This window comes from Achroia grisella, unplaced genomic scaffold (genome assembly GCF_030625045.1).
Source record: "Achroia grisella isolate CSIRO2021 unplaced genomic scaffold, CSIRO_AGI_Agris_v1 utg853, whole genome shotgun sequence".
Classification (NCBI taxonomy): domain Eukaryota; kingdom Metazoa; phylum Arthropoda; class Insecta; order Lepidoptera; family Pyralidae; genus Achroia; species Achroia grisella.
Window position 1 is genome coordinate 2,417,320 of NW_026713043.1, and position 11,061 is coordinate 2,428,380.

The 11,061-nt window shown below is 32.7% G+C and overlaps 1 protein-coding gene across 1 annotated transcript in view; it reads right to left on the bottom strand.

The window, feature by feature from the left end:
• The window catches only part of LOC131852535 (myosin heavy chain, non-muscle), a 110,208-nt gene extending 100,047 nt beyond the window's left edge, over positions 1-10,161 (bottom strand). The window contains exon 1 of the mRNA XM_059203213.1: positions 9,346-10,161. Coding sequence (XP_059059196.1) covers positions 9,346-9,690 — 345 coding nt within the window. The 5' untranslated portion in view covers positions 9,691-10,161. The remainder of the gene's footprint in view (positions 1-9,345) is intronic.
• Between the last annotated feature and the right edge of the window lie 900 nt (positions 10,162-11,061).

Here is an 11,061-nt window from a genome sequence, read left to right on the forward strand (position 1 = left end):
TCACGAAAGATATAATTTATTTTTATTTAATTAATCAAACAGATAATTGTGTATTTAATATTTTGACTATAATTAATGCCATTTTCTAACATTTGTTCACACATTTCAACTTAAAAGAATGTAAGAACAACAATTATTTAAAAGAGCAACACTGAAGTTGCTAGCTCGTTCTTCTAGTGATGAGATAGCTTTCCGAAGAAACGATAGATTTAAAAATACGTATGACTGTTCAAAATTACTTTAATAAATGTTTATTTGGACAAAAAAATCTATTTTATTCTATTCATTATAAAACCTATTTCATAGCATTTTTTTTAAATACATAAAAAATACAAGACAAATATTAGTATTTCTTATTGGTCGGCAACGTACTTGTTACCCCCAGTTATAGAGGCTACAACAACCATATACCATCAGATACACTGTAGGCATACCTACAGTGTATCTGATGGTATATGGTTGTTGTTGTTTGTCAGTATCATTACATAGTATAAAACAAAGTCGCTGTCGCTGTCTGTCCGTCCCTATGTATGCTTAAATCTTTAAAACTACGCAACGGATTTTGAAGCGGTTTTTTTTAATAGGTAGAGTGATTCTAGAGGAAGATTTGTATAATTTGTAATACACAGCGCCATCTAGTCCCAAGCTAAGCAGAGCTTGTGTTATGGATACTAGACAACTGATATAAATACATGGATACATTTTTTTTTGTAATACATATTATATATAGAAAATACCCAGACCGATAAAAAGGATCATACTCATGAATACAAATGTTTGTACCGTGCGAGGAATCGAACCCACGACCATCAGATAGTAAAGCGGTGTGCTAAACCACTAGACCACCGAGGCTGTCGTATTATACATGTGCTGTTATATGTATAATACATGTACAACCGGGCGAAGCCGGGGCGAGTAGCTGGTTGTAATATATAAAAAACTGTTTTACTAAGTCATACAGTACAAACTGATATAAATTTAATTGGTTGCGAACAGATAAAGGCGTTTCACTTTTCACAATTTGAAATTGAATCAGCACACAAGATAATCAACCGGCTAAAGTCAATAAGCGAGTCAAGTGTAGTGATAACAGTTTAAGAACTGCTAACTTAAAATGGTGGATACCTTACTATTAACTTCACGACCCAAATGTTATAGAAATAATTTTTATTCAAATAAACTTAATGTAAGCACTTTTGAATAGTCACATTTTTTTATTCTACCACTTATTCAGTACGCAGACTCATCATAAGGAGATCGAAACCACCCAACCACCGAGGCCGTGAATAACTAAATAATACAAAATATATAAATATACTTTAGGTTTCTGAGAATTCAGTAATGAACAATCTTAGAGATGATCCAACCGGATCTCTCGCTCTCTATAACCTAAAACCTCATATTGCCGTCTCGTTTACTCTTCAACAACGATTTACCTACACATATAAATAAAATTGGAGTGTATGTTTGTAATATTGAAATAACCGTTTTTTTACATGCATATGAATATAAATACAGTACATACACCAAAATAACATTTTTAAAATTTTTGTCTGTCTGTCTGTTTGTTCCAGCTAATCTCTGAAATGGCTGGACCGATTTTGACGGGACATTTTTGGTAGATGATATAATAAAGAGTAACTAAGGCTACTTTTATTTTAGAAAAATAAAGTTAAATTCCACGCGGATGAAGTCGCGAATACAGCTAGTTAGTATATATGTAAAAAGCTTATAAAAAAAACAATTGTTATTCAATAAGTATATTCTCATTAATCTTTTATTAATGCTCACTAGACCATGATTGTGTCTATGAACCCCATTTGAATCGATTAAGTTGTAAAACCGGTAGTGTTGTAACAATAAATATCGTTTTATGAATTTATTTTTTAACATAATACCTAATGATTAAACATGTATTATTAATCAGACAATCTTTTTAGACGATTTTTATAAATTATTTATATTATTAACCGGGTCTTAATACGAACTAATTTTATGGCAAATAAAGGAATGTTCTCTCGACGGTTCGACTAGGCTGCACTCGCCGTGGTCACCAGCTGACTGGAGTAACAGCGATGTCAATGTAGATAGGTGACAGAAGTTTTTTGAAAGAATTTTTGTAAAATGATATTTGTATTTTATTACAGGATTCTCACTTGTTTTTCACGAAAGCTGTTGGGCGGAGCATAACTGTAGAATAGAATAGAATAGAAAATCATTTATTCAAATAAACTTAATTTAAGCACTTTTGAATAGTCATAACAATTTTTTTCATATATTCATCACAAAAGAACGAGCAAGAAACTTGTGTGTTGCTCTTTTAAATAATCCTTGTAAGTTTACATTTGTTTTAAATACTATATAGTTGAATATAAAGAAAATCTTTATTAGAATATAGAATTTAAAATAACAACAAATATGTATATTTTCTTTAATGTAGTCTCAGGGCTGTGGTTTGGTTCTGAATCTAAAGGTCTCTGTAGTTGGAACGTTTAATCACGATTTTATGAGTTGATGGGTAACTGGAGCAGAGATGAAGTGCAAACGACGTGACGGCAGGTGTAGCGGTAGTAATAGCAGTACGGTGTTATTATGCTCACGCGATTGTCCAACGATATATTTGGAATATCTTGCTATGTTCCAAATCCAGTATATATTTAAAAATTACCATTAAACAGACAATTACTAAAATGTAATTCTTCACCCTGACTGCAACATCTACTGTGATCCCAAACAGCGGGGTAAGGCAAAGCGTGATGTAAACGACCAACATATCTAGATATCTTGATGAGGCAGTCAAGGTTTATAACAAAAGCAGAAGGACGGTTACTTAAATCTAATTTTATAATATCATTAGGTGAATTAACAATGATTTCTAGCTAAAGTAGGTAATGATAATAGTATTATCTCAATAACCATTACAATGGAATATTATAATAAATCAATATTTAGAAATTATATATATGTAATAAAGATTTAACGGATGATGTGAATGACAAGAAAATATTACAAGAAAATGACAAATAAAGCAAAGCAATATGCATTTCTACTTACAACTACTACTTAAACTAATAAATACGATAAGTGCACAACTTACCCAATTATGGGGATGTAATCACAAACAAATTATAATTAGTTTGTTTTAAAATATGATTTTGAAAAGAACTTAGGATTTATCAATATAATATAAAATGTATGTGCGAACGTCAACTCGCTCGACCGTACGTAATGTTCCTTCTCCGTGGGTAGATCTTGAGATTTATTTGTCGGTTTGCATTACGTTTACGAAGTTGCGTTTTATTATGATGAATAAGTTAAATTGAAACAGATTTTATTCATTTAAACTAATAACAAAGTCGTAATAATAGTATGTTAATTAATTTATAATTTTAAATTGAGGTTGAATAAAATTGTTTGCATTTGTTGTTGTATATATATGTATATATAATGATTATTATAGATGTATGTGTAGACTTATTTTATTAAAAAAATATTATTATTAGGACACACTAACCGTGACAACAAGTCGAAACGTGTGAATACAAACTACCAACGAGCACAAATTTTTGGGTCAAATATAAATATGCAATAAGATTAAATCAGTCGTAGTAGATTATACCCTCCGATCGATCTCACGACCAATTCAAACGGGGATCAAAATTACGACGGCCTGAGCCGAGCTCCGAACCCCTAACAGTACCTTCCGACTAAAGTCGTATCCGTCAGGCGGGAGTTGGCCTTCAGCCGTTCCATAAGTCCTTCCGCGGGTTTGGAGTGCCATCTGCATTCGCCTCCTGTCGTCCGGTGAAGCTGTAAAGGCCAGCTGCGGCCAACAGCATTAGAGTAGTCCGAAAAAAATGTAGGTTATGACTTTAACCAGTCCGGATATATAACCACTGCTAAAAATATCAGAGGAAAATATTTTTGGGACATGTTTCTGCAATTTGTTTTTTTTTATTTTGTTTTTAGCGACCTGTCCGGACGGATGCATTACAAATCATTGAATTTCTCGGCTTGTTGTATACTATAACACGCATGTATTATACATATAAACCTTCCTCTTGAATCGCTCTATCTATTGCTGTAAATTGCATTAAAATCCGTTGCGTAGTTTAAAAGATATAAGCAAACAAACAGCGGAGGCGACTTTGTTTTATATATATATATATTCATTTTACAGTTATTGAATTTTATTTAATTGTTACCTATGACTAAGATACCAAGTGTTATGAAGCAAATTTGATTTTTATTTTAGCTTTACAAATAAGCAAATTAAATAATATATATGCTTTTCATTAGAAGTCTAGATAGAGCTTTTCACTAGAGAATATTGAATAATATATCGCAATTAAAAAATCGAATCAAATTATTTGAAGCTTCAATTTCAATTCAATAATCCACAATCAAATCAATTCACAACCACATCGATTAAGGTGTTACTAAGATTAGCGCGCACAGACAAACAAATAAGCAGACAAAAATTGTAACAATAACTGACTTCTATTGTGTTGCTAAAGTCTCATAGTAATAGTTTTTCCTTGTACCTTTTCCATGTACAGACAGAGAGATGTGTATTTTTTATTGTATGCTACATACGTAGATAGTAGATACTATACATTATTTAGGATTAGTATGCTGCAAACATTCCGTTAAAAATATCTAAATGACAGTTAAAGCCGTAATAAATAACAGACGCGGATTTGGGATGATTCTTAAACTTAAGCCTAAATATTAACATCTGTAGACAATAGACAGAATGTAAATGTAGAAAAAAATAAGTATAAACTGCTCAAGTTAATTCGAGATGGAATTACAAACAAAAAAGCTAACGAGAGTAAGAGCCAAGTTTTCCACAAGTACCAGGATATCAGAATATCGGTGGAGGTTCGCCGCACATAGCGTACATATTCGCGTGGGCTGCCCTCCCCTCCCAGTCTGGTCGGGTCAACGACTGCTACGGCCGTTTCGGGCGGCGGAGCGCCTCACCTTGACATTCATCTCGAGCACGACAACGCTTTGGCCAAACGTTTGAATTAACCCGAACAATTTCGGAAACAATCCACTTTTACGTACCCCCTGCGTGATAACAATTCTAGGAATTCATGTTTCGAAGACTTCTCAACGTTTATGACCGCCTAGTATATTGAGTACTTAATATTCGTTAGTACAAAGTATCATTATCAAATATCTTTCCATTGATAACAGATCTTATCAATATTTTTGCATAGTACATTCTAAAGGTTTGCCTGCGATAAGAGTTGAGCAATATACTGATAATGACACTAAGCAAGCTATTTTTAAAAAAGTTATAATCAGCAGACCAGTATTAATCTCGTATACTACGTCATTAAAGAACTTGTACGAGATTAGTCGAAGTAAAAAAATCTGTCGGCTTTTAAACCGAGAGGTCAATACACCGTACCGTACCATACGGAGTTGTTTGTGAATATTGCGACACAGAATAATCAAATAATGGCAATTTTTTTTGTATAACTCAAACTGAAAACAAACAAGCTAACGGTCTACCTGATGGTAAATAGCAACCTTCACGTATTGACAATATATCACCATAAGCATCAAGGAAAGTAATGTAAGATAGCAACACAGAAGTTCTGTGTACCGAGAGATCTTTATACTGAACTGGACGGTAGGGCTAAAATCTCCTACATAAATAAATGATTTGATTCGATAATATCACGCTTTTAATAACAAGAACTAGTGGTATAAAAAAATGTGTAATTAGAACTGAAATAAAAATCTAATGGGCAGTTGTAACCCGCGTATAAAATATCCAAGATTACAGCTTATATCTCTGATATACCTCATGATCTAGCATTATAGAAAACAAAATTGTTGTTTCTATACCGACCAATATCACTATCATTGGCCATTCAAACCGGAACTGTGAATATCTTGGTTACCATAGATGGTGACGGTACAATGAAGTAAAACGAAATTATTCATGTATAAAAGTGTCCATGAAGAGACCAAAATCTCACTCGGATAGTTGTATTGCTAAAGGAAGACTATTGCAGACTCAAAAAATTGATAATGGGAAAAATAATAACCCTAAACAATTCACACAGCGCTGTCTTGTCCCAAGCTAAGCAGAGCTTGTGTTATGGGTACTAAACAAGTGATAGAAATACCTAAATACATTTTTTTGGTAAACACGTAAATAATAAAAGTAAAAAGCATCCAGACCAATACAACAATGATACTCATGAATACAAGTATCGAAGAATTGAACCCACAAATATCAATACCGGAAGCTAGGCGGTGTGGTAAATGCTGAGGTCGTCCGGTGACGATAGATTATCTATCTGCACATTTTTTAAAAAATCTCTATTATTTATGTAATCTTAAGTACTTATTTGCTTAACTCATTAAATACAATGGAATAACGAAACGGGACAATGAAAAAAAGGTGTTCAAAGCATCCATTGTGTGCATGGTGAGTCATAAAGGGGAAATTCATGGAATGGGCCGTGTACCATAGCTTTGAGGAAAAATTCGCATATCTGAATTAGAGGTCATGCTTCTACTTAATCGTGATTGTAAATTGTTTGAAACTCGCTGGAGCTTAAGTAGTCTCGGACAGTGCTGTTTCAGAGGAGCTTCCTCCCGCGTACACGTAGATTGTGGAATGAACTACCTCCCGAGGTTTTCTCTAGAAATTACAGGATGGAGTATTTCAAGGTTTTTTAAGGATCGGCAACGCGCACGTAACACCTGTTGTGCTTCCATAGGCTACGGTAACCATTTATGTGAGGAACCTATTTAACATTCCATGGATTCACCATTCAGGAGCTGGATCCATTGTGTGGCAAAAGGAAACTTTGAGCAGTTGTTGAGATTTTTGAACTGGTTGTTGGTTTAAGGTCAAAGAGGGAAATTCACAGTAGCATCGTTGTCTCTTTAGATGGTCTTGATTAGTCAGTAAGTTCTAGTAATCTACGCCTTATAAGGTGACATATGTTGTCGTGACTATCAGATGTATTACTAGCTGTTTCTTTTGTTTCAAGCAGCAATGCTTTATCTCTTTGGCTACTGTGTTTGCATTGAGATACTCATGAACCAGAGATGTTTTTGCAAACCAAGGCACATATGGGCTAACTCATTTAATCTAGAAAACACTAATACTAAAATAAAGGAAAAATATTGTTTACAAATAGCTATGACGTGATCAAGTGTCTTGAGTAGTGATGCTCACAAAAATGTCCAGAATTATGGTAGCCTGGAGGGGGAGAGAGGGTCATTGGGCTAAAATATGGTAGAGCGCTGTGTTGGCTGGCTCATCCATCATATTTGTGAATAAGAGCTGCTTGTAAGGAATTGTCTACTCTAATCATTAGGACTGATTTACTCTTATTTAATTACTCAACCAGTTGGTTGCATAGTTTGTTCACACACTTCAACTTAAAAATGTAAAGTTACAACAATTCATTTTAGAGCAAGACGCAAATTTCCTGCTCATTCTTCTTCTGATGAGACAGCATTCAGAATGAGTGGTAGATTGAAAAAAAATGTGATGACTATACAAAAGTGCTTGAATACAAGTTTATTTGAATAAACGATTTTCTATTCTATGCTATAGAACTGTCAGACTTGTCTACTATTACCACTTTCCATGAGCTGGGCTGACAGCTTATGTAACTACAGTAATATTTATCACTATAATGTGTCACACAGCCCACTATGTTTGTATAGGCAAGAAAAATAAATGATAAATTTATAAGTAGAACTATGATTAACATGTTTACAAATTATTTCAGGTAAATTACATTTTAAACATACCAAATCAAATATGTTATATTTTTCCCTAAGCCATGTTGTAATATGTATAAAATGTTTATATATAGGTAAGTATATACCAAAGTTAAATGGAGAACAAATATTTTATATTTATTATGGATATTTTAAAGTTGAAATAATCATTCTCTAATTCTATTGAAAATAAAATTATATTTATTGCAATTAAAGCAACACACAAGTTTCTATCTTATTCTTCTTGTGATAAGTCTACATTCAGAATGAGCAGTAGAATAAAAAATATGACTATTCAAAAGTGCTTACATTAAGTTTATTTGAATAAAGATTATATCTATTTATTTTTAATGAAACAACAAATATAAATATATAAAATTCTCATGTTGCTCTGTTTGTTTATGAAGTTTTGTGTGCAACTGGGTAGGTCAATGGCCAGCTATCTATTTTACCCCTAAAAATTTGTTTCCTGTTTTGAAACTTTTTTTATTTCCCATAATGGGCTAACTGACCGGACCTCATGTTCATCTAATCATCCTGCACTACACTGCCCTGCCAGCATAAACCATCAGCAAGTAGGAGCACCATTGCATTATCATCAATTCAAGTAAAAAAAGCACATTCTTCAATAATAATATTGATAAATTTCTATTATAATCATAATGCTGTAATAAAAATAAAGGTATTTTAACTCAACAATAATATACATATAATGAGTACTTAAGCAGAGCTTCAAGACAAAGGTAATGTATATTTTGGACAGTAAACATAGTATGACTCCATGTTTGGCTATGAGTCATCACTACCTTCACATACTACATTTCGGTCAGAATGCCTCATTATGTACCTGTATGGAATGTACTTAATGACTTACACAATTATGATGACAATATGGTGTACTAATGAGATTTATATTGTTATAGTAATGTTGCAAGTATTATAAAATGTAAAATAAATAGTTAAAAACTTAAAGATTTACACTTAAAGACTTAGATTTTAACATTCATTATAATATAGTATTTTTAAAACACTATGAATTTGATCAGAATTCAAAATGAGTAGTGTTCTTTTTTTAAATGTATCAAAACTTTAATATAATAATTGTTTTATTTAATATTATAACTTTAATTATAATTACTTTTTAAAATATTCTGAAAATGTCCAAATTACAACATGAGTTGTGTTCATTTTTTAAATGTATTAAAACCATTAACTCACTAATAGTTTTAATAAATATGAGATAGATTATAAAAATAAAAAAGTCTATAGACCATCACTTTTAATTATGTATCATATAATGAACAGAATAATAGTAATAAAAAAAACATAATAATACCCAGAATAGAGAATATACCAAGATAAGTAACTATATCACATCAATCTTGTAAACTGCCAGCTGGTTTGCCACTATCAGTAAAATTAATGATTTTTTTTCTGTGTCCATCTTGCAATCAGGCAAAGACCAGATATGATAAAAGTTTTTATTAATCTACAAAGAACAGGTATGTAGTACATGTTACTGTTCTCTAATTGTAACTCTGTGTCGAATTTTAGAAGCTATATATTTTTAGTACTTACATAAATTAAGCCGGAGTAATATCTGTCCTTGATGTTATGCAGCACCGAAGCCTCATTGAGACAAGTCAGTTCTGCCATATCCTCCACTTTATCAAACTTGGGCGGATTCATCTTCTGGATGTCGTCTATAGGAACTAACATCCTCTTCCCAGACTCAGCAATCTCGACTTCCACTTCATCTCCCCTATCCCCCTTGATCCCGGCCGCCACGAAGCCCTGGGTCTCGTGGGGCACCCACACCAGCCGCTTTTGCGTCCATTCCGCCTGCGTCGCCGGGTCATTGAAACTATTTCTATCAACGGACAAGTACCGGAGTTCCGGATCGTTTCTATCCATGTCCACCATCGTGCCGCCTAATCACGCCGCGCGGCCCGACCTGCTATAACCTAACAAGGGCACTGTATACCACATTAAACGGTCGCGGAGACCGGCACTGCACCTCACAACACTAGGCTCGTTACAATATTCACGCCGCGTTATACTTTTACCACGCGTTAGTCGTGACTGGACACGACGATCGTACGCACAAAATGAATGACGAATTGACGATAGCGATGCCAGTGACTGACAGAACAGCAACGGTTATTACGGGTAGGAGGGATGAACCGGTCGACGCCCGAGTCGAATTCACGATGTTTGTTTAATATTCGTCCGAAAATGTCCTTTTGGAAGTGTCAATTTTGTGGCTTAGTTCATACAATCAAAGTTCAAGAGATAAATTACAAAGTAAGGAAATATTAAAGCAAGAAAACGATCATTGAGATTTAAGAATTGTCGATAATTCAATTTTATTTATTCCTGACTCGTGAATGGAGTTGCTTTAAGTCGCTTTGATCTATCTTGACATTTGACAGTGACGACTTAAGTTGACAATCCGAAAGTTGTCAATTTTGAAAGTGCACAAGTTTTATATAAATATCTAAAAATATTCTACCTTACTGATCAGGCATAAAGTTTATATTCATATACCAAATAAATATAGTTTGTACTAAGAAAATAATTATCTGAAAGAGACTCAATATTCCAACTTTGTATCTCGTCCTACCTAAGTACTATAACATAATTTGTCTTTTACCACGAACATTATTTACGATCGGTACGACATAACACAATGAAAACTTATTACATAATTTTATTAACTGCAATTATTATTATGTTATGAATTATTTTGACAGTTTTGAATATCTACATATTGTTATGTAGATATTCAAAACTGTCATATTATATTCAGCAATTAACTGTAGGCATGGGATGAGCATGACTGTTATGTGATATTAAATCTAAAATATATCGTAGTCATAAGAAATCGTAGTCAAAAATTATTATTATTATTGATCGCAATTTAAAATTTATTTTATTATATGGTTTCACTTCAAATTTACAATATAATCGGTATCACTTACAAAACTGATTTTGTTTATTTATCAAATGAATTTGTAAAATAAAGGTGTGGTAGGTAAGGTGTTAAATAAATTTACCCAAAATTTAAATTTATTGCAGTATTATATGCAGTTTTTTATTACACCAAAATTTTTTATTCATATTGTGCCTTAGTATAGCACATAATAGACAACTCCTAACGAAAATATCATCGTCATATATGTATATAAAATAATCAAGAATTATTTAGGAAATAAAAAAAATATAATGTTTGTAAAAACCATTTAATAAAACATTTATCATACACTGCATTCAAATCAGCAGATTATAAGTAAT